A 24,187-nucleotide genomic window follows, 5' to 3' on the forward strand; every position below is an offset into this window, starting at 1 on the left:
AACACTTAACTATATGCTGTCTACAAGAAACGTTAAATATAAACACAGAGATAAAAGTAGAAAGACGGGAAAATGTATGCAAATGTTAATAACAATAAATATGGAGTGGCTATATTAACACTTAAAAAGTGGACTTCAGGACAAGGAATATTGTCAGGGATAAAGAAGGACATTACACAAAAATAAAAGGGTCAATCATCAAGAAAATATAACAATCCTAAATGTACTTTATGCACCTAAAAACAGAGCTTCAAAGTATTCATGTATTTTACTTCTTAGCAAAAACTGGTTGAACTACAAGGATAAACAGACAAATCCACAATTAGAGAAAAAGATTTCGATGCCCTTCTCTCCGTAACGGATAGAACAAGTAGAGAAAAAATCAGTAAGGATACAGAAGGCATGAACAACCTTCAATTTAGTTGATCTGATTAACAATTACAGATCATACTCAGTGCATAAGAAAAACTATATGCTGGGCAATAAGTCTCTAGAAGTTTAAAAGAACTGAAATCATGCAGAATACGGTCTCTAACCACATGGAATTAAATTGGAAATCAATAGGAGGAGGAGACACCGCCTCCACCAAAGCCACAGCTTCAGCTTCTCTCTTGTCCTTCGGGCTATGCCTGGGATCTGCTGCCAGGTAGCTTCAGCCCCACAGCCCTGCATGTGTGGTCTCAGGTTTCTTCAGTTCCAGAAAGAGAAAAATTGACACCTCGCATCCTGGAAACTGATCTAAGAGACTGAAATTAGGGACTTCTTTCAAATTTAAACATGGCTAATCAAGGAGCAACAAGACCCAACGGGCCAAACACTGGAAATAAAATACAGTATGCTGGTACAAACTAGTACTTCTGGGAGAGCCTGCTGTTGGCAAATCAAACCTGGTGCTTCGTGCTGTGAAGGACCACTTTCATGAATTTCAAGAGAGCACCACTGGGGCTGCTTTTTAAGCTGTGTGAAATATGGGACATGAGATACAGCTGGTCAAGAATGATGTCATAGCCTAGCACCGATGTACTACAGAGGACTACAGGCAGCCATTAGTTGCATATGATATCACAAATGAGGAGTCCTCTGCAAGAGCAAGAAACTGGGTCAAAGAACTTCAGAGGCAAGTGAGTCCTAACATAGTCATAGCTTTACCAGGAAACAAGGCCAACCTAGAATAAAAGGGCTGAGATTTCCAGGAAGCGCAGTCCTATGCAGATGACAAGTTATTCACGAAGACATCAGCTCAAACATCAATAAATGTAAATGAAATATTCACAGTAATAGCTAAAAAGCTGCCAAAGAATGAACTACAGAATCCAGGAGCAAATTCTGCCAGAGGAAGAGCAGCAGGCCTTAATGAACCCACACAGCCAACCAGGGGTCAGCGTTGTAGTTACTAGCCTACAGTTTGAACTAGGTAGAATATTCTTCTGCTTTCTAAATGTTAGCAGTAGAATTGGAGCGTTTAACAAGTTTAATATGACTTCCAAAAAGAAGAGACTTATAATAGAGTCAATTTTCTAATACAGAATTATTTTAAGTGTTTTGAACTTAATTTTTAATAACATCCATGTGTCCCTGACTAATGTTTCAGGAATAGAAGGAGAGAATGAGAGCTGTGTGTGCACTTATTTCATTGGAAGGTTAGGGGGAACCATTTCTCATCACCAGAGATATAGACAAATGACTGTCTGGACCGACAGTTAACCAGAACCCACAGTTCTATGAAAAAGATTTGGAGCTCTTCAGAAACATTCTTTATTTAGAAGGAGGTTCTAAAGATACTTATACTTAGCTACAGTATTCAGGCTAACAGTAATTTCTCCTAGTATCTATATTTAAAGTGTACATTCCACATTTTAACAAATTATCCAAGAGAAAACAGTCCCACATCTTCAAGGGAAAAAAATGAACATCAGTAGCATCTAAACTATAGCTAGTCCTGTTATATTTTAAATGGGCTTAAAAAATCAAATGTAGGGACTTCCCTGGCGGTACAATGGATGGGACACCACGCTCCCAATGCAGGGGGCCTGGGTTCAATCCATGGTCAGGGAACTAGATCCCACATGCATGCTGCAACTAAGAAGTTCGCATGCCACAACTGAGAAGCCCACGTGCCGCAACTAAGGAGCCTTTGAGCCGCAACTAAGGAGCCCGCCTGCAGCAACTAAGGCCCGGCACAACGAAATAAATAAATAATTAAATATATTTAAAAAAATCAAATGTAACCCCATCTTGTTTTAGGAATATGAAAAATGATAAGTGCATCTTGATCAACAGTGTTCCCTTCAAACATGTGAGCTTATCAACAAAAGGAAACAAACCAGGTGTCTGTGATTCTGTTTAATCACCGCTGGTCATTATGTAGGTTTTGTTGTTTAGGGGCAAAGAAGGAGCTTTTGTCCCCGTTGGACATAATACAGTCAATACATTAACAATCATGCACATTCAAACTTATTTTATTTTATTATTTATTTTTGGCTGCGTCGGGTCTTGGTTGTGGTGCACAGGCTCTTTGTTCAGCCCACGGGCTTCTCTCTAGTTGTGGCGTGTGGGTTTTCTCTTTTCTAGTTGTGGCGTGCAGGCTCCAGGGCATGAGCTCAGTAGTTGCGGCATGTGGGCTTAGTTGCCCCATGGCATGTGGGATCTTAGTTCCCTGACCAAGGATCGAACCCATGTCCCCTGCATTGTAAGGCAGATTCTTTACCACTGGACCACCAGGGAAGTCCCCAAACTTATTTTAAAGTTAGTCTTCAGCCGTGCTGTAAGTAGGGTAATGCATGGTAGTTTCCACATATATGTTTATTACTTTTCTGTAATATTTAAGAGTTGCTTGAAAGTATGCAAATGCTCTATTTACAATAGCCAGGACATGGAAGCAACCTAAGTGTCCATCGACAGATGAATGGATAAAGAAGATGTGGCACATATATACAATGGAATATTACTCAGCCATAAAAAGGAACGAAACTGAGTTATTTGTAGTGAGGTGGCTGGACCTAGAGACTGTCATACAGAGTGAAGTAAGTCAGAAAGAGAAAAACAAATACCGTATGCTAACACATATACATGGAATCTAAAAAAAAAAAAAAAAAAAAAAAAGAAAAGAAAATGGTCAGAAGAACCTAGGGGCAAGACAGGAATAAAGACGCAGACCTACTAGAGAATGGACTTGAGGATACGGGGAGGGGGAAGGGTAAGCTGGGACAAAGTGAGAGAGTGGCATGGACATATATACACTACCAAACGTAAAATAGATAGCTAGTGGGAAGCAGCCACATAGCACAGGGAGATCAGCTCAGTGCTTTGTGACCACCTAGAGGGGTGGGATAGGGAGGGTGGGAGGGAGGGAGATGCAAGAGGGCAGAGATATGGGGACATACGTATATGTATATATGTATAACTGATTCACTTTGTTATAAAGCAGAAGCTGACACACCACTGTAAAGCAATTATACTCTAATAAAGAGGTTAAAAAAAAAGTATGCAAATGAATAGTTACTAAAACAATTTTTTTCTTCTCTCCCCGTTTGAAAGAAAGGGGCTTCAGTTGTTCCTACATGGCTAGAACCATAATAAACAACATACCTGTAATTTATAACATTAAATATTCTGATATGTTAGTAACGATAATGCAGCCTTGTTTTCCCAATTCATTTGATTTTGATAGGTTAGGTATATTGCACTAATTGTTTTAGGTATGAGATCTACCATGTGTCAGAGATGATTTAATCTATTCAAGTGTTGAACTGTTAGCACAACTTGTACATTTACAGTAATTCAGAATTAGTAAGGAAAACAGTTCACCAGTGTTTAGTTATATACTAAGGTGCTCAGGTTGAAATAAAATGGTTATTATAAAAAGAAAAAAAAATCAATAAAAGATTTCTGGAAAATCCCCTAAAACCTTAAAATCAAACAATTGTGGCTAAAGGACTGACACCAAAGATGAAATAAAAAAGGAAATTAGAAAATATATTGAACTAAATGAAAATGAAAATAGGGGAATTCCCTGGTGGTCCAGTGGTTAGGGCTCCACACTTCTACTGCAGGGGGCATGGGTTCGATCCCTGGTTGGGGAACTAAGATCCGGCATGCCATGCAGCACAGCCAAAAAATAAAATTAAAAAAGCTGCAGTGATCCAAACAGTGTGGTACCAGTGAAAGAATAGAAAATAGATCAATGGAACAGAATAGAGAGCCCAGAAATAGACCCACACACATATAGTCAACATATCTTTAAAAAACAAAAATGAAAACAAATATGTCAAAATTTGTAGGACAACAGAAATACAGAAACAGATGTAGTGTTTGGGATTGACAGATGTAGTGTTGGGATTGACAGATATACACTATTGATACTACGTATAAAATAGATAACTAATGAGAATCTACTGTATAGCACAGGGAACTCTACTCAATACTCTGTGGTGACCTAAATGAGAAGGAAATCCAAAAAAAGAGGGGATATATGTATATGTACAGCTGATTCACTTTGCTGTACAGTATAAACTAACACAATATTGTAAAGCAACCATACTCCAATTTAAAAAATCATTAAAAAAATAATAAAATTAAAGAAAATTTGTAGGATATAACTCAAGCTCTGCTTAGAAGGAAATTTATACTTTTTTGTTTATTTGTTTTTTATTGAAGTATAGTTGCTATACAATATTACGTAGCTTACATGTATATAATAGAGTGATTCACAATTTTTAAAGGTTATACTCCATTTATAGTTATTATAAAATACTGGCTATACTCGCCATGTTGTACAATATACCTCTGTAGCTTATTTTATACCTAATAGTTTGTACCTCTTACTCCCCTACCTGTATGTTGCCCCTCCCCACTGGTAACCACTAGTTTGTTCTCTGTATGTGTGAGTTTGCTTATTTTTTGTTACATTCATTAGTTTGTTGTATTTTTAGATTCCACATATAAGTGATATCATACCTTATTTGTCTTTCTCTGTCTGACTTATTTCACTTAGCATAATGCCCTCCAAGTCCATCCATTTTGCTGCAAATGGCAAAATTCTGTTCTTTTTTTACAGCTGAGTAGTATTCCATTGTATATATATATACCACATCTTCTTTATCCATGCATAGAAATTTATACTTTTAAATGCAAAGATACTTATATTAGGGGGGAAAAGGTCTAAAAATCAATAACCTAAACTGCCATATTAAACAACTAAAAAGGAAGAGGAAATTAAACTTAAAGTAAAAAGGAAGGAGATAATAAAGCGCAGACATTAATGAAAGAGAAAGTAGACAAATAATAGAGAGAATAATAGAAATGAACAGAGAAAATATAATGAGAAAAATAATAGAGAAATATAATAGAGAAGATATAATAGAGAAAAATAATAAAGAAAAATCAATGAAATATTTCCTTTGCAGAGATCAATAACATTGGTAAATCTCTAGACTGATCATGAAAGAAAGAAAAAAGCACAAATTACCAGAATGAAAGAGGGAACATTACTACACAACCTCTACATACTAAGAGGACAATAAGGGAATATTTGAATAATTTTATTCCAATAAATTAAACAACTTAAATAAAACAGACAAATTCCTGGAAAGAAAAAAGTCACTAAAACTGATACAAGAAATAAAATATCTGAATAGTTCCATATCTTCAATTTGTAATAAAAACAATTTAAAGCCTTCTCACATAGAAAACCTCAGGCCTAGATGTTTGTTTTTTTGGTTTTTTAAAAAATATTAATTAATTTATTTATTTGGCTGCACCGGGTCTTAGTCGCAGCCAGTGGGATCTTCGCTGCCTCGTGCGGGATCTTTGTTGTGGCATGTGAGATCTAGTTCCCGGACCAGGGGTCAAACCCAGGCCCCCTGCATTGGGAGCATGGAGTCTTAAACGCTGGACCACCAGGGAAGTCCCAGGCCTAGATGGTTTTATTGTTGAATTCTATTAAACATCTAAGGAAGAGGTAATGCCAATGCTACGCAATCAGAAAATAGAGAAGAAGGAAATATTTCCCAATTTATTCTACAAGGCTGGCATTGCCCTGACACCAAAACCAGAATAAGGCATCACATCAAAAAAAAAGACCAATATCCCTCAAGAACATGAAATGAAAATCCTTAACAAAGAATTAGCAAACCAAATCTAGTAATATTTCAAAAAGATAATGCCTAGGGGTTAATTTAACAAAATATATGCAAGACCTATACTCTGAAAGTTATAATATTGTTAAGATAAACTGATAAAAGCTAAATAAGTGGAAATACTATATTCATGCATTGGAACATTCATTACTATTAACATATCAGTTCTGTACAAATTGATCTAGAGTTTCAACAGAATCCCAACCAAAATTTTATGAAGCTTTTTTGAAGAAATCTACAAGTTGATTTCAAAAGTTATATGAAAATGCAAAGGGTCTAGAATAACCAAAACAACTTTCAAAAAAAAAGGTGAAGGACTCAGACCTCCTGATTTGAAGATGCAGCATCAAGCTACATCTATTATCAAAATAGTACATTACAGGACATACAGATCAGGGGTTGGCAAACATTTTCTGTAAAGGTCCTAACAGTAAAATTATTTAGGCTTTGTGAGTCATATAAGGTTTCTGTTGAATATTTTTCTTTGCCTTTTTTTTAAACAACCTTTAAAAGTGTAAAAGTCATTTTTAGCTCAAGGGTGGTACAAAATGAGCAGGATTTGGCCTATGGGCCATAGTCTGAATACAGTACACAAATAGCTCCTCACATATAAGGTAATTAATTTTCAACAAATGTGTCAAGGTAATTTGATGAGGAAAGAATAGTCCTTTCACCAAATGATGCTGGATCAACTGGATATCCATATGGAAAATTAACCTCAACCCTTACGTAACAGTATATAAAAAAATTAATTCAAAATGGATCACACTCCATATAACACTTCTAAAAGAAAATTTCCATGATCTTGGAATAGACAAGGATTTCTTACACAGGACACAAAAACCATGAACCACAAAAGAAAAAATTTGATAAACTATACTCCAACAAAATTAGAATTCTTAAAACTCAATAATAAAATAACAAACAACCCATTTTAAAAATGGACAAAAGACTAAGACACTTCACAAGTCAGAAAGAGAAAGACAAATACAATATGATATCACTTATATGTGGAATCTAAAATATGACATAAATGAACCTATCTACAAAACAGAAACAGACTCACAGACATAGAGAACAGACTTGTGGTTGCCAAGGGGAAGGGATGGACTGGGAGTTTGGAGTTAGCAGATGCAAACTATTACATATAGAATGGATAAACAACAAGGTCCTACTGTATAGCACAGGAAACTATATTCAATATCCTCAGAAAAACATAATGGAAAAGAACATAAAAAAGAATGTATACATATGTATAACTGAATCACTTTCCTGTACAGCAGAAATTAACACAACACTGCAAATCACCTATACTTCAATTAAAAAAAAAAAAGACTGAGACACTTCACAAAGGAAGATATACTAGTGGACAATAAGCACACAAAAAGATGCTCAATATCATTACTCATCAGGGAAATACAAATTAAAATTACAACGAGATACCACTACACATCCACCAGAAAGTCTAAAATTAAAAAGACTGACCATATCAAGTGCTGGCAAGGACGTGGCAGAAACAGAACTCTCATACATTACTGATGAGAATGTAAAACAGCATAACCACTTTGGAAAACAGTTTGGCAGTTTCTTAAAAAGTTCAACATTTATCTATCATATATCCAGCAATTCTGTTTATTGATATTAATTAATGAAAACATGTCCACGCCAAGACTTGTACACAACTGCTCATTATAGCTTTATTTATCATAGCCCAAAACTAGAAACAATTCCAATGCCATAGATATGTGAATGAATAAACAAATTTCAGTACTCTGCAACAAAAAGAACAAATTACTGCCATACAGAACATGGTTAAATCTCATTGACATAATGCTGAGTGAAAGAAGCCAGATATCAAAAAGTACATACTGTATGATTTCATTTATATAAAAGTCCAGAAAATCTATCTAGTAACAGAAGTAGATCAGTGATTGGCTGAGTGTGGGTATGGGTGAGGGAGAATAACTGCAAGTAGCACATGAGTATTTTTGGAGATGATGAAAATGTTCTATATTTTGACTGGTTACATGGTTACATGGGTGTATATAGTTGTCAAACTCAATGAAGTTTATTTAAAAAAAAAAACACTATGGGGGCTTTCCTGGTGGTGCAGTGGTTAAGAATCCACCTGCCAATGCAGAGGACACGGGTTCAATCCCTGGTGGGGGAAGATCCCACATGCCGCGGAGCAACTAAGCCCGTGTGCCACAACTACCAAGCCTGCACTCTACAGCCCTCGAGCCACAACTACTGAGCCCGTGTGCCACAACTACTGAAGCCCATGTGCCTAGGGCCTGTGCTTCGCAACAAGAGAAGCCACTGCAATGAGAAGCCGGCGCACCGCAACGAAGAGTAGCCCCCGCTCGCCACAACTAAAGAAATTAACCCGCGTGCAGCAACGAAGACCCAATGCAGTCAAAAATAAATTAAATAATTTAAAAAAAAAACACTATGAAATAGTACTATTATAATTCCTATTTTACCTGTAAGAAAACAAAGCACTAGGGTAAAATACCCATGTTACTCTCTTCATAGAAAAATTGTCATCTCCAACTTAAAAAGTATGGGGAAATGTTTTTAGGCTTTACGTATGATGTTAGTTTCTGGTTCTCAGATAATCAATAAATTTATATGAACTCATTGCTCTAGGAACACAGCAGAAATTCCAAGAATTAAATATCAAGAGCAGCTATCTCTATAGATATTTTTGGCTTTTATTCTTTAAAGTAGTCTGAGGTAATTTTACATATAGCAGTTTATTTTCCTAATAATTTGCATTCACTGAAAGAATTCTGAATAGTTTCTGTGGCATTGTTATATTCTATTTTTGCCCCAAAATATCATTTCTAGTGATGTAAAAGCTAATCACAGAATATAAAAATCAATTAAATCCAAAAGTTGTGTATATACATGTGAGTAAACAAAAATATTTTCCCTCTTTCAAGAAAAGAAAGAGGGAAAGGAAAGCAAAGCACAGAGAGACTAAGTAACTCAGGCAAGAGCTAAGATTCAAACTCCAGTAGTTATACTCTAGAGCCCAAATTGTTAGCCACTATTTCATTCTGCCTCTATAAAATATCAAGAACAGCTATCTCTATATATATATTTTGCTTTAATTCTTCTAAATATATTCTAAAGTACACTATATCTATTATCTCTTTTCTTCTGGATACTATATATGTATTTGTGAACATGTAATATCTTATCATCAGAAAAAACACATATATTTAAAAAGACAGAGACTCTTCAGGACCTCCCTCCAAGATGAATTCAACCAATTAACCAAAACATGTCGGATGTATTTGTTAATCTTTATGAAGTTATTCACCTGTGTTACCTTCCAGTTCACATTCTTCATCTTGTTTTCAAATATAACACGTAAATTTCATCAAAAGACTTGCAGAAAATCAGATATACTATAGCTATAGCATTCCTCTGATCCACCTACCCAGTAACTCTATAAAAGAAATAAGCTTGTAATAAAGCTTATTCATGCTAGTCCCCAGAAACCAACAGTTTCTATTCTGTGTTCACAAACCATCGTTTTAGTAATCTGGCCTAGAATTTTGCCCAGAAACTACAATAACTAACTAACTTCCAGATCATCCAAAGATTATAAACAGAAGTTCAGCAATGGTTTAAGCAAGTTCTCCTACTGCAATGAGATATAATTCATCAGAGAGGGGAGACTCTAAACTCATTTATATTCGTTAAGGCCCTTTTGTGTAATTAATTCCCTTACATTTTCTGCACTTCGGTTTCCTACTACCAATAACCACCTGACCCTTTCCAGAGTGGGATTAATGCTTCTTGACCAAGAAGACAGAAATAAGAGGGGCTAACAAATTCTACTTTCTATGATATGTTAATATTTCCTCATCTACCCTCTCAAGACTATACCTGCTCTAAACATAACTAAAAAAGCCTTTTTAAAAAATGATTGTTGGCATTTTCTGAAGGTCTCAAATAACTCTGAGATTTCTAGTTTCTGAAGCTATTCTTATGGGCTCTGTCACTCTTCACTGTTGGTTTTATATCCTGTTTTTTATCCTCGGTACTTAGAACTGGACAGCTACTTTTGTTGTCACGATAATCTCTTCAGTTACTTCTTTCTTCCTTATTGGAATCAGTTATCTCCCATTCCTCTTGAAAATACATTCCAATTATGTTAAAGAGAGAAGCTATATAATTGGCATAATTACCCTGATATTGCTTAAAATGTGTCTGGAACTCTGTCAAAAACTCCCTTCAGAAGTGAATTCGCTCCCAAAATCAGTTTTATACTTAATAGTCACACCTCCTCTTTGAAACTGTACTGCCCAGATTGATCACCTATCTCATTATTAATAATAACAGCTAACATTTCCTGGGTATGTGCTATGTGACAAGCACTACATTAAGGAGCTTTCCACATATTCTCCGATCGAATCATCACAACCCTAATAAGGAAATACTATCATTACCCACATTTATCAGTAAGGGAGCAATGACTTAAGTAACTTGATAAGGCCACACAGATACTAAATAGTCGAGCTACATTTTGAGCCCAAATTTATCTGAATTAAAAACAAACAAACAGAAAAACCAAGTTCTTTCTACTACACCTCCTAGCCATTCACCTGTAGGCTAACGTTGAAGAGTGAGGAGAGTGAGTTGTTTTAGTTTAAGGTGACTTATAAAATGAAGGGATTTAAAAAATATATGTATCAGAATTTATAAGTCAAATATCTGATAATAACTTCAAAGTGACCACCTTGAGAAGCTTTAAAGTTTGGGAATTTCTTATGGAACAGTTTCCACAACATTTTACCAGTCTTTTAAATATCTTTAATACTAGCAAATATTAATTTTTGAGGATAGTTTCTATTTTGGAAATAGTTTGGTCTTTGGAACCAAGTCTTGTAAATTAGAAATAGTGATTTAGGGTGGTATAATATCTTAGTACTTGAGAGTGTGGCTTTGGAGTATGATAGTCATAAATTTGAATCAGAGCTCTACCACCCTAATCTCTACACAATTATTTAAATTCCCTGAGCCCTAGTCCCTCATCTGAAATACAAGAAAGGTATCATCTATCTTACAATCACTGTGAAGATTAAACGGAATACTGTATATATAGCTTCTGGCTATATAAATATATAATAGATATGTGTAGTAAATAATAAATGTTTGTTTTCTCCTTCTCTTCTCCACTGTTATTTTAATCATTATTTCAAACTATGAACCACATATCTGTCACTTATAACTTTAAGAAGGCACGTGATTTTTTTTCAGTTTATCCATTTTTCAACTATTGATTTTTTGCTTTAAATTACATTGAAACAGTATTTTGATGTAAGTATAAGTCAATGGGCAACTTACCTGTGGAAACCATCTTTCAAAACTTCTTGCCTCAAAATAATTTCAGAACAAGTGGCCCTTATGCCTATAAGCATGAAAAGAATTTTTTTTAAACAAAATAAGCACTCAATGAAAGAATATTTAAATAATCAGAAAATAATTGTTTGAATAGGCTTTAATTGCCTGGAAAATCTAACCAACCTAAAAACAAAACAAAAACTTTTAAAACTTAAGCAATTTGAGCTACACATAAATCTATTTCTAGTACAGCATAGGGGTTAAAAGTCCTAACTTTGGAGTTAGATTGGCTAGTTTCAAACCCTAGTCTGTCTATTAACAGCTGTGTGACTTTGGGCAAGACAGTTTCTCTCTCTACTAGTTGTCATGAGAATTTAATAATATATGTAGAAGCACTTAGAACAGGGTCAACCACATAGCAAGCACTCTATGTAAGTGTTTGCTATTTATATTACTTTATTCAGGTGATCCCAGGACACCAAAAACAACAGAATGGCCAAAGAGCCAGGAAACCTCAATTTTAATCCTAGCTCACTGAAACTGAGTATCAGATACAAACTGGCAACTTCTATATTCTACCATCCACAAATAGCAAAAACTGAGAGGATGGTACACTACGCCTTGTGGAGACGTTGAAAGAGTTTAAAGAAACAACAAAAACTGGAGGCTTTTGAAAGGTTCAAAGGGTTCCTTTATAAACTTAGAATAACCAGAAATCTCACTATACTGACTCCATGCAGAATTCAGACATTAAAACTGTTACTCAGTGTCAGTCTCATAAAGTTAAAAATTCAGCTACTAATGACCACTAACTCTGCCCAGGCACTTTGCTATGGAATTTTACTCCATTTTCAAAAGCTGGAAGTGTGTGGGAAGAATATTAAAACAAACATACAGAAAAACCATACACTACTGTATGATGCTAAGTCCATTAGATATATTCCTGAGAAGATCCAAAAAAAAAAAAAAAACATGACAGGGAGATGGAAACATTTGGAATATACTAGGGAAGGAAGGAAAAAAGTATGAAAGACAACATTTATTAAATAATACCTATATGACAGATTCTCTACTTGGGGCTTTCACATGTATTTTAACTTTCACAGTCTAGCTAAACAGGCAGGCAAAATTATTGGCATTTGTACACAGGAGGAAACTCTGACTTATAAACAGTTACTGTCTAGGTCACACAACTAGGTAAGTAACTGATTTAGAAGCAAGATCTGCCCAACTTTTAAAGCCTAAGGTATTTCCACTCTCCTAGCTATTTAAAGAAATCCTTAATTGCTTTGGAGAAGCACATATCATCTTTTCCCAAGCAACTTACAGAATATCTCTTGCATAAATCCAGATATTTCTTCAATGTTTAATTTTAATAGAGGTGGAGGTAAGGGTTTATATCTGCCTATAAATTAATTAGAAAAAAGGTCAGATTAATAGGCTTAAAGTCTATCAGGATATACACTAGAGAATAGTAAATTTCATTCATCTTGGGATAGTAGAAAAGCTAATTTACAAACAGTATTGCAAATACTAGATTATTTATGATTTTTATGGCAAAGGTACCACTTTCTTTTTCTTAATATTTATTTATTTATTTAGCTGCGTAGGGTCTTAGTTGTGGCACACGGGACCTTCGTTGCGGCATGCAGGAACTTTCCTCGCGTTGCGTGGGCTTCTCTCTAGTTGTGGTGCGCGGGCTCAGTAGTTGCAGCACGGGGGATTAGTTGCCCCGGGGCCTGTGGGATCTTAGTTCCCTAACCAGGGATCCAACCCAAGTCCCCTGCATTGGAAGGTGGATTCTTAACCACCAGACCACCACGGAAGTCCCCAAAGGTACCATTTTCAGAGTGAATTTGTTGCATCTGAATGCACCTTCAAGATTTTTCCTCTTAAATATTACCTTATTTGGTTATTGCGGCCTGAACTGGCTCTGGAAATTGACCCCTTTTTAATCACAAAGTGCCAGTGCTGGAAGAGTCTTCAGATATAAGTCCAGTTGTTTAAAAATTCTTTTTGGCCTAGTAATCCTTTCTTCAAATAAATTTGGGAACTTACTATGTAAACACAAAAGCAGAACTGCACTGACTGACAGATACTAGTCTAATATCCTCGTTTTAAAGACAGAGAAACTCACCTGATTTGTACTGACTTTCCTTTCCCTATCAAACGTTGTCACTTTATTGTAATTACTACTGCACTGTATACATCTCCCCCTACTGCAATGCAAGCTCCACGAGGGCTGGATCCACAGCGCCTAGCACAGCACTTCTGCCCACAGACTCGGGCCCAAAGAAGTGAATCAACTCGCTTGCCCAGCCCTGAGTCATAAAGAAACCCTAGCCCAATCCAGTCCATTATCAAAAATGTTTGTAAAACGAAACTAGTCTTCCTCCCCTTTCCACGTCCCCCGAGGACAATACATACAATCTATGCATTCTAGATTGGGGTTCTCACACCTCATAGGACACTTAGGCTTTGCTGGCCCCGCAGTGGTCAGAAGCTTCACGCATTCCAAGAGCACCCCAAGACGCTTCACGGCTGTACTTTACAATATTTTAGTAATAGTGCGGCCAGTCCCTCCTCAGAAAGACAAAGCCCGACTCTCCAGAGAACCAGAAGCAGCCACAAAGCAATGAAGAGGCGGGGCGGGGCGGGGGGAGTAGCAGGAAGCTTGCAGCCTTTGTTTTTAATCTCCTGCAGCTCTCCCCACAGTTCTAGGGTCGCGAGAAGTACCTTTGTAAAGCGCGGAAGGGAGAGTACTGGGGAGCCTGGAATGCTCCCCACCCTCTCGGCCCTAAACCCCGCCCTCACCCCTGAAGCCCCGCCCTTCCCCTTACCAGCGTCGGTGGGGGTGGTGTTGAAGGCTATGGCTGGCGAGCAGGTGAGTCCAGCCGCCTCCCAGAGGAGTAGCCAGGCCACCGCCCGGACGGCCACGGCCGGGGGAGCCAGGACGCCGGAGAACGCGCGCCCCAGAAGAGCGCGCGGGGACAAAATGCGGTCGGAGGAACCTGCGCACGCCTCACACCGCTCCTAGAGCGCGCTGTCACGGAGTTAGGGACCGGGACAGAAGACTCGCTGCGCGCACGCCAGCGGTTCACCCGTTACCCTGCTCCCCGCATCCCCGGCCCCGGAATGTTCTGGCGTCAAGGAGGCCGCGGTCCCGCCCCCTCGCCGCCCCGCCCCTCGCACTCCCGGTCGGGGGCGGAGCGAGGAGCTGCGCAAGCGCCGTGACGTATGCCAGGGCAGTTGCTCTAGGGGCCGCGCCGCGGTCCTCCAGCATGATTCCGAGTCCCGCGCGGTGTCCTGGGAACAGCCTAGCCCAGCTCCCGACGTCCACCTCCAATTCCAGGTATTTGCCGATGCGGGCCTCCTTCTGGGGAATTCACCCCACAGTCACGGCTGCGGAGCTGTGGCTGTCGCCTCTTTCTGCAGCGCCAGGCTGTGCCTGGCCTCAAAGTCTAGTGCTCCTAGGTGCGCTACGGTTAGTGGAAACACCCCCTCACGGAGATTTTAGTCGCTGACCTGCAGAAGATGCATTTTCTGTACTTCTCTATGGGTAAGAAAGTCAGTCTTGCACTGGTGGGGGCGTGGATAGGGAGAGGATCGTCTACCTGATGGCAAAATCCGTACACTTTTAGGTGCTGTGGGGATGCTTGGCAGGATTATGCAGGTCACCGATCCTTGAGGAGAAAAGTATTAATGTCTAGGAAGAAATGCTGGGTAAATGTGTCGTCTGTCTTCATGAATTGAATATATAAACAGAGCTGGAGAGTATCCAGTGCAGATTGGAACAGAACGGAGGGCTCTAGGATGGATGTCTTAAAGAGGAAAGATGTCAGAAGATACTACCTAAAACTGAAGAGAGCAGTATAAGCATGCTGTTGAGAAATATGAAGATAAATTTTGGAAGAAACATTTAAAAGAATTGAAACTCGTTACCTATGGAGAGGCGAAGGGGAGAGGACAACAGTTTTTTGTTATAAGCCTCATAGAATTATGTTACATTTTAAACAGAATACAAACATTACTTTAATAAAAATAAGAGTTTAATTTTTAAAAGAAAAGAGTGTAGTCATAAAACTACATTATTGAGCATCACTTGCATATATCATTTATTAATACAGCCATTTGCTTGAGTGTATGGAATTTTTATTGGGCTCAGTAGGATCTTCTAGGAAGTTTACTAACAGAACAAATTTTAGTGAGGTGAACTGGGAGTAGTATTTGTTTTTAAAAAAAAAAGAAGAAGAAGAAAAAGAAGAAAGAAGAGGTGGAGTGGGATCATGGCATCAGATCAGAGGCAGAGCACAATAATTTGATAACACAGTTCTTTATATATTGGGTTGGCCAAAAATTTCCCTTGGTTTTTAAGTAAAAATAAGAGACACATTCTTCATTTTAAAAACATTTATTTATTTATTTATATCGGCTGCACCAAGTCTTCATTGCGGCACGCGGGCGCTCTTAGTTGTGGCATGTGGACTCCTAGTTACAGCAGGCATGCAGGATCTAGTTCCCCAACCAGGGAACAAACCCAGGCCTCCTGCATCAGGAGCGCAGAGTCTTACCCACTGGACCACAAGGGAAGTCCCACATTTTTCATTTTTCATTTTTACCAAGAACTTTATTGAACAACGTATTCACCGTTTTGTTCCACTACTTTCTGCCATTTTTCAGGCAACTCTATAGTTCCGTCTTCCCAAAATTTTTATCTTTTTGAGCAAAGAACTGTTCTAGGTGCCTTTTACAGTCTTCCAGAGAATTGAAATTTTTTCCATTAAGAGAATTTTGTAAAGACCGAAATAAATGGAAATCCAAAGGTGCAATGTCTGGTGAATATGTTGGATGAATCAGAACTTCCCAGCCAAGCTGTAACAGTTTTTGCCTGGTCATCAAAGAAACATGCGGTCTTGTGTTATCCTGATGGAAGATTATGCGTTTTCTGTTGACTAATTCAGGATGCTTTTTGTCGAGTGCTGCTTTGAGTTGGTCTAATTGGGAGCAGTACTTGTTGGAATTAATCGTTTGGTTTTGCGGAAGGAGCTCATAATAGAGGATTCCCTTCCAATCCCACCATATACACAACATCACCTTCTTTGGATGAAGACCAGCCTTTGGTGTGGATGGTGGTGGTTCATGTCGCTTGCCCCACCATCTCCTCCATTCCACATTATTGTACAGTACCCACTTTTCATCGCTCATCACAATTTGTTTTAAAAATGGAACGTTTTCATTATGTTTAAGTAGAGAATCACATTCGGAAATACGGTCAAGAAGGTTTTTTTCGCTTAACTTACGTGGAACCCAAACATCAAAGCGGTTAACATAACCAAGCTGGTGCAAATGATTTTCAGTGCTTGATTTGGATATTTTGAGTATGTTGGCTATCTCCCACGTGGTATAATGTTGATTGTTCTCAATTAATGTCTCGATTTGATGGCTGTCAACTTCAACTGGTCTACCCGACCGTGGCGCATCATCCAGCGAGGAATCTCCAGCATGAAACTTAGCAAACCAGTTTTGACACGTTCGATCAGTCATAGCACCTTCTCCATACAATGCACAAATCTTTTTTTGCGTTTCAGTTGTGTTTTTACCTTTCTTGAAATAATAAAGCATAATATGCCGAAAATGTTGCTTTTCCTCCCTATTTTCTATATTAAAACGGCTACACAAAAATTCACCAATTTTAATGCACACTGATATGACAGCTTTCACAATACAGTCTAACAAAACTGTTTCGAATGAAGTTAAAGACAACTAAGCGCTACTAGGGCCAGCTTATGGAACGAACGACCTTTTTAGCCAACACAGTATGATCCATTTCCTAAGAGTAAAAATTCTCACATCCAATAGTAAGGGGTGAATAATATAGATTATGGTATATGCATAGGACAAAACATTTGCAGTCATAAAAATTTGCATTTTAGAAAGACATTTAATGGCAAAATTACATAGGTTGTTAAATTTAAAAGGCAGGACTTAAAAAAGAATGAAATAATGCCATTTTCAGCTACATGATGGACCTAGAGAGTATCACACTAAGTGAAGTAAAAAAGAGAAAGACAAATACCATATGATATCACTTATATGTGGAATCTAAACTATGACACAAATGAACTTATCTACAAAACAGAAACAGACTCACAGACATAGAGAACGGACTTATGGTTGCCAAGGGGGAGGGGGCGTAGGAGAGGGATGGATTGGGAGTTTGGGATCAGCAGATGCAAACTATCATATATAGAATGGATAAACAAGGTCCTACTGTATAGCACAGGGAACTATATTCAATATCCTGTGAGAAACCATAATGGAAAAGCATATGAAAAAGAATATACATATTTATATTTATTACTGAATTACTTTGCTGTATAGCAGAAATTAACACAACATTGTAAGTCAACTATACTTCCATAAAATAAAATGTAAAAATTTAAAAGGTAGGAAACAGTATGTATGATATAAAAACATACTATAGGGCTTCCCTGGTGGCGCAGTGGTTGGGAATCTGCCTGCCAGTGCAGGGGACATGGGTTCGAGCCCTGGTCTGGGAGGATCCCACATGCCACGGAGCAACTAGGCCTGTGAGCCACGGCTGCTGGGCCTGCGCGTCTGGAGCCCGTGCTCCACGGTGGGAGGGGCCGCGGCAGTGGGAGGCCCACGCACCGCAATGAGGCGTGGCCCCCGCTTGCCGCAGCTGGAGAAAGCCCTCGCACAGAAGCGAAGACCCAACACAGCCAAAAATAAATAAATTAATTAATACATAAATTTATAAATAAATAAATAAAAAGTAGCCCTTGAGTTGAATCTAAAAAAAAAACTACTATAGCTAAAAAACAAACCAAAAAAAAAAACCAAACACAAACAAACAAACAAAAAACTATGCCTAGAAAGACTGGAAGGAATCAGGGATGATTATTTTGTATGTTTCTTCCTCCCCCTTCCCCACTCCCATCCCAGTTTTCTACAATGAACATGTATTAAGTAACCATGTTCCTAGTGATTCTCTAACAGAACTGAATTTATGAAGATATCATCCCTATGCTGCTTTACCTCCAGGTTCTTTGACATTTGCAAATCTTTCTGAGAATATCATAGTCATATCTAAAGCAGTCCCTATAATTAAGTATATTTTGGCATTGAGATCAGGGAAGGGAAGATGGAATGGAAAGTATTAACCTTTAAAATGGTTGTTTCAAATACTGTATGCTAACACACATATATGGAATCTTAAAAAACGGTACTGATGAACCTAGTGGCAGGGCAGGAATAAAGATGCAGACATAGAGAACAGACTTGAGGACACAGCGGGGGAAGGGGAAGCTGAGATGAAGTGAGAGAGTAGCACTGACCTATGTACACTACCAAATGTAAAGTGGATGGCTAGTGGGAAGTTGCTGCATAGCACAGGGAGATCAGCCCGACACTGTGACGACCTAGAGGGGTGGGATAGGGAGGGTGGGAGGGAGACGCAAGAGGGAGGGGATATGGGGATATATGTATACATATAGATGATTCACTTTGTTGTACAGCAGAAACTGATATATTGTAAAACAATTATACTCCAATAAAGATTAAAAAGTAATAAATAAAATGTTTCTTATAACTGAAAAAACATCATGTAGTGAGACAAATAAGTTGAAATAAAAGCCATGTAAGCTTTATTGCCTCAAATATGTGGAGGCTGATTCTGCCTTTTTTGATCAGACTTCTAAACTGTGAACACTTAGAGGATGTACAGGGGCTGTGTCTTCTATTAACACATTGAATTAAACAATGGAATACCTACTACAGTCCAGGTATTGTGCTGGGGATATTGTGGTGAACAGTGGATATGTTCCCTGCCCTCATGGAGCATATAGAATAGAAGGAAAAGAAAAGTGATAAAGTAAGTAGTTACAAAAAACTCAATGAGTAGAATGATTGGGGAAGTACAAAGGAGAGGTCTGGTCTAGTGAACCCATCAGGACATAATGTGTAAGATTAAAAAACTCTTAGTATGTTGACATAGAGGGTGCTTGTACATACTTGTTTAATTGGTAAACAAAAAAGATCCTGTAAGTTGATTCTTGGGCTGACTCAGAGGTTCATATACAGTCTTTGGTTAAGAGTACAGTACACTAAGAGATCCAAACTGAACTGCATTTCTAGGTTCATGTGTGAACAAATCTACACCCCTCAATGAACCAGGGATTCTGTAGACTAAAGATAACTTGGGGCCAAACTGAACTTTCCAGGTAGCTCTTGAAATACTGAGCTTGAGCTGACTATGCATCTCCAGAACTGGAGTAGATTCAGATCTGCTGGGGAGGAAAAGTAGAGGAGAATGTGATTTATCCAACACTTAATTTTTTTTCCCCTTTAGCAGGAAGTCATTACGCGACTGACACATTTTCATCAGATTTCCTCTGATTTACCGTGAAGTGTATGTGAGAATGATGTGCACTGCCAAGAAATGTGGAATTAGGTTCCAGCCTCCGGCTGTTATCTTAATCTATGATAATGAAATGAAGGGGAAAAGTCGCCAGCGCATCATGCCAGTCCGAAACTTTTCAAAGTATTCAGGTATCTTATGTTTTATCTTGCCTCCTATCTTAAATATTCACTGAGTCAGTTTATAAGAACGATTTGAGTCTCATATAATGGAATGACATGGCCTTCAGAGTTAGACCGACCAAGGTTCAAGTCATGACTGTCAGGGTAGGTGTGAAATCTTGGCTAAACTACTTAATCTTGGTGAGCATCAGTTTCCTAATCTGTAAAAGGAAATTGATAATCCCACCCTTTGAGATCTGCAGTGTGGGTTAAATGAGATAGCATTATTCAGTAATATTAATTCCCTTCTCTCCCTCCAAATGTGTTTTTTATTTGGAATCTTGATATTTTCTTGATACCAGTACTAATATCTAAAGCTGTAATACTACTTTTTCTTCTCAGACATTTTCTCCAGTTGAAAGTATTTAACATCTCCTCAAAGTGATTTTAAGTTACAGAAATAAAAAATATATCCCTCCTTCCCCCATCACACTCAAAGCTGTATATAAAGAAATAGTTCTGTGAAATAATTCATTCCCAAAAGCCAGTTAGCTAGTTGACTATAATGACAGGTAATGGTTTCAGTAACTTGTGGTCCCTGAATAGTCTGTGGTGTTGCGTGTGGTATAATAGTTTTGTTTCTCCCTCCTAGATTGCAGCAGAGCTGCTGAACAATTAAAGAATAATCCACGACACAAGGGTTACCTGGAGCAGGTATCCCTGAAGCAACTAGAGAAGTTATTCAGTTTTTTACGAGGTTACTTGTGGGGGCAGAGTTTGGCAGAAACAATGGAACAAATTCAGCGGGAAACAACCATTGATCCTGAGGAAGACCTGAACAAACTAGATGACAAGGAACTTGCCAAAAGGAAGAGCATCATGGATGAACTTTTTGAGAAAAATCAGAAGAAGAAGGATGATCCAAATTTTGTTTATGACATTGAAGTGGAGTTCCCACAGGACGAACAACTACAGTCCTGTGGCTGGGACACAGAGTCAGCTGACGAGTCCTGATAACCAAAAACTAAAACAAAAATTATCGGGTAGTAGAAAATCCATGTTCATACAAGACCATAGATTGGTTGTAGAAAAATCTGTAAAGAACACTATGCATATTGGTTCACGTTTGGATTGACCATGTTACTTTTCAAAACAAAGATATGTAGAGCATCTACTATGTAGGTGCATATGGAATATAAGGAAAACAGAATATAGGAATCTGCCTTTAAGGAGCTTACAGTCTAATTGGAAGATAAGTCAAAAGCTTATGAAAAGCTAGTTTAATGGTATTAGGCAGCATTAGATCCAAATGCTTGATAAAGGCTAGAGAGGATCAGAACCTAGATTACGGTAGGGTAGAATAGTCAGGGAGGACTTTGTCCTTCAGTGGCAAGATGGTACTTTGCCTGGCCCTTGAAATGGTAGTATTTGGATAGAAGCTTATATAGGATTCCAGATTAAACTGGGAGGAAAAAAAGGGGGATGTTGCAGGGGATTGGTAAAGAGATAGGAATTAGAACGTTTTATTTGAGGAACAGTAAGCAAATTATAGTTTGATAAGATCAGAGGGCATATATGGTTGCCAGGGGATTATCCTTTATGCATTGTCTTTATATCTATTTAACTCTGGAGTCGAAGAGTACCCCTGCAGAATGCCCTGCAGCTTCAAGTGGATGTAATCTGATGGATAGCAGGGGAATTCTGCCCCATCCCCCTGCCCCAGTATCAGGAAATATGTACTAAAGACATTCTGAAACCCTGAACCTCTTCCCATAAATAAGAGGTTTGTTTGTAAAATGGGAAATCTACCCATAATAAATGAACATATGTACGGCCAGTTTAGGCCTATTCATGAGTTTGTATCTCCAAAGAGAAGATCTTTGTTGGACAAGGTTATATATGTACAGATATATCTTTCTTCATATTAGAATATTATTGGTAGAAATCCTGTTTTCTGCAAGGAAATTAATACCCATTAAATAAAGCTATAAAAGTTACTCATTCTTTCCACCTGTCCATCCCTACTCTCTTTACCATTAAAAGCCTCATTAAAGAGATCATTCTTATAGTGATATCACCAAGGACTTAAGATGGCCATGTCTCAAATGTATATTTGTCAAAGGTAGCAAACCAATTTTCAGTACTGGAGATCCTTCCATAACTACATACTATTTCACTGTATAGATGTAGATGATACATTTTAAAAATTGACCTTAGGCTGTTTTCCCCTTTCACTATTACAAGCAATACCACAATAAATAACCTTGTACATTCCCTATTTTGCTGAACTAAAAATGACGCCTGGAGGGGAATTGCTGGGTATGTGCATCCTGAATTTTAATAGATATTGCCAGATTGTCCTCCAAAGAGTTTCATTCATTCATTCATTCAGTAATGTACTTAATACGCACCTACAACATGCTGAGCCTGTACTGTTCTAGAGTGTGGGGATGCAGCAGTGTGCACAACAAAGTCCTTGCCTTTACAAGGTTTACGGTCTGCTTGGAGGGGAGAGACAATAAATATACATAGAATAATGTCATATGATAAGTGCTCAGAGTTCAAAACAGGGTAAAAACAGAATGATGGTATGGGCGCCACTATTTTTGATAGGGCCTTCAGAGAAGGCCTCACTGAAGAGGTGCATTTGAGCAAAGGCCTGAAGGAGGTAAGGAAAATTTGATGTGCATTTCAGGGGTAGCGGAGAATGATAAGTGCATAGGCCCCCAGGGCTGGAGTGTGCTTGGTATATTTGAGTAAGGGTAAAGTGGCCAATGTGGCTAATACAGATTGAGCAAAAGAAAAATGGTAGGAGATGATGTTGGAGTGTATTTTACCAACACACGGTACTTACCATGAAGGTTGTAGCAATTTAAACTATCAGAAATACGTAAGAGTACCTGTTTTCCCCACATGCTCATTGACAGAGTTATCAAACTTGATCTTTGTCAATTTTATAATTTAAAAATGGTATCTCATAGTTTTAATTTGTATGTCTTATGAGTGAGACTGAGCGTCTTCATACACTTTTTATGAAATAAGCCATTTTTTATGACATAAAAAATGTTATGCCCACTCAGTTTTCTATTGGGTTACTTGTTTTTTTCTTATGGATTTGTAAAAAGTTATTTATTAAGGAAAATAGTTCTTGGTTTATGATATGAGTTGCAGATATTTCCACCTTGTCATCTGTTTTTTCACTTTGTTTATGATATTTTTTCCAAGTCTAATTGATCAATATTTTTCTCTATGCTTCTGCATTTTTGTGTCATATTTAGAGAGGCATTTTTCACTCCAAGACTTTTTGTTTTAATCCCATGATTTCTTCTATACAGGAATTAGTTTTGCTGTAAAATATGAGATTACTTTTTTCCAGATGCCCATCCCACTGTCCCAACACCACTATCTATTGAATAACCTATCTTTCCCTACACTGACTTGAAATGCATCCTTTATCATATACAAATTTTCCATATGTATCAAAATAATTATCTTTTGATTATGTTAATGTCATCTGCCCACACTTCCCAATCCATGTTTTGGGGATAATCCAATGTTTATCGAGTACATCTATGTTCACTAAATTAAGAGCTATAGAAAGATACAAAATGGGCCATAACTTTCGCCTTTGAGTTGTTAACATAGTTCAGCCAAAGCAACAAAACTAACATGTGCAATAGAGGTACTGACTAACTAGAGCAGAAGGGGGTAAGCATATGAGCTGAGTAGCTATTGCGATTTTTCCTCCGAGTAACTTGTTCAAAGCTAACTCTTCTGCTGAGCTCTTTTGTTTTTTCTATTATAGAATTAATACATATTCACTGTTCATTATCTTAAATTTTTAGGCAAATACCAGAGTGTAAAAGTGAAATGGGAATATTTTCCCTCACCTTCTCTCAATTCCCACTCCGTAGAGAAATTAGCTTCCCTAGAGGGCTCTGGATTCCATCTTCTCTTATGACCCGGCTTTATCAATTATTCTTTCTCTCTCTCTGCCCCTGTCTTTCTCATTTTCAGCTTCATTCTCTGCTGGCTTTCTCTGCAGTCTGTCAACGTACGTAAGGCTCCACGATACTAAGACAAGAAAACACATCGCCTTGTCTTTCTTTACCTAATATGGCATCTAACCAAATTTTAGCTCATTTAGTTTG

The 24,187-nt window shown here is 37.9% G+C and overlaps 2 protein-coding genes and 1 pseudogene across 4 annotated transcripts in view; 2 read left to right on the forward strand and 1 right to left on the reverse strand.

Moving 5' to 3' along the window:
• The window catches only part of PIGX (phosphatidylinositol glycan anchor biosynthesis class X), a 32,155-nt gene extending 17,377 nt beyond the window's left edge, over nt 1–14,778 (reverse strand). Inside the window, exons 1-3 of the mRNA XM_068545656.1 lie at nt 14,641–14,778; nt 14,336–14,528; nt 11,499–11,562 (exon numbers count right to left, since the gene is read on the reverse strand). Of these exons, the coding sequence (XP_068401757.1) occupies nt 11,499–11,562; nt 14,336–14,528; nt 14,641–14,778 (395 nt within the window). The remainder of the gene's footprint in view (nt 1–11,498; nt 11,563–14,335; nt 14,529–14,640) is intronic.
• On the forward strand, nt 778–1,397 carry LOC137766654 (ras-related protein Rab-5A pseudogene; annotated as a pseudogene).
• CEP19 (centrosomal protein 19) lies at nt 14,372–22,381 on the forward strand. 3 transcript variants are annotated; one of them, XM_068546509.1, is made up of 3 exons: nt 14,372–14,847; nt 19,867–20,066; nt 20,689–22,381. In XM_068546509.1, exons 2-3 carry the CDS (start codon nt 19,937–19,939, stop codon nt 21,048–21,050), a joined length of 492 nt encoding a protein of 163 aa, XP_068402610.1. In that variant the 5' UTR covers nt 14,372–14,847; nt 19,867–19,936; the 3' UTR covers nt 21,051–22,381. The 3 variants fall into 3 exon arrangements, with proteins under 3 accessions (XP_068402610.1, XP_068402612.1, XP_068402613.1); XM_068546511.1 differs by having other exon boundaries at nt 19,870–20,066; XM_068546512.1 differs by lacking the exon at nt 14,372–14,847 and adding an exon at nt 14,908–15,054.
• Nucleotides 22,382–24,187: the final 1,806 nt, after the last annotated feature.

The sequence above is a fragment of the Eschrichtius robustus genome, chromosome 6, assembly GCF_028021215.1.
Source record: "Eschrichtius robustus isolate mEscRob2 chromosome 6, mEscRob2.pri, whole genome shotgun sequence".
Taxonomy (NCBI): Eukaryota; Metazoa; Chordata; class Mammalia; order Artiodactyla; family Eschrichtiidae; genus Eschrichtius; species Eschrichtius robustus.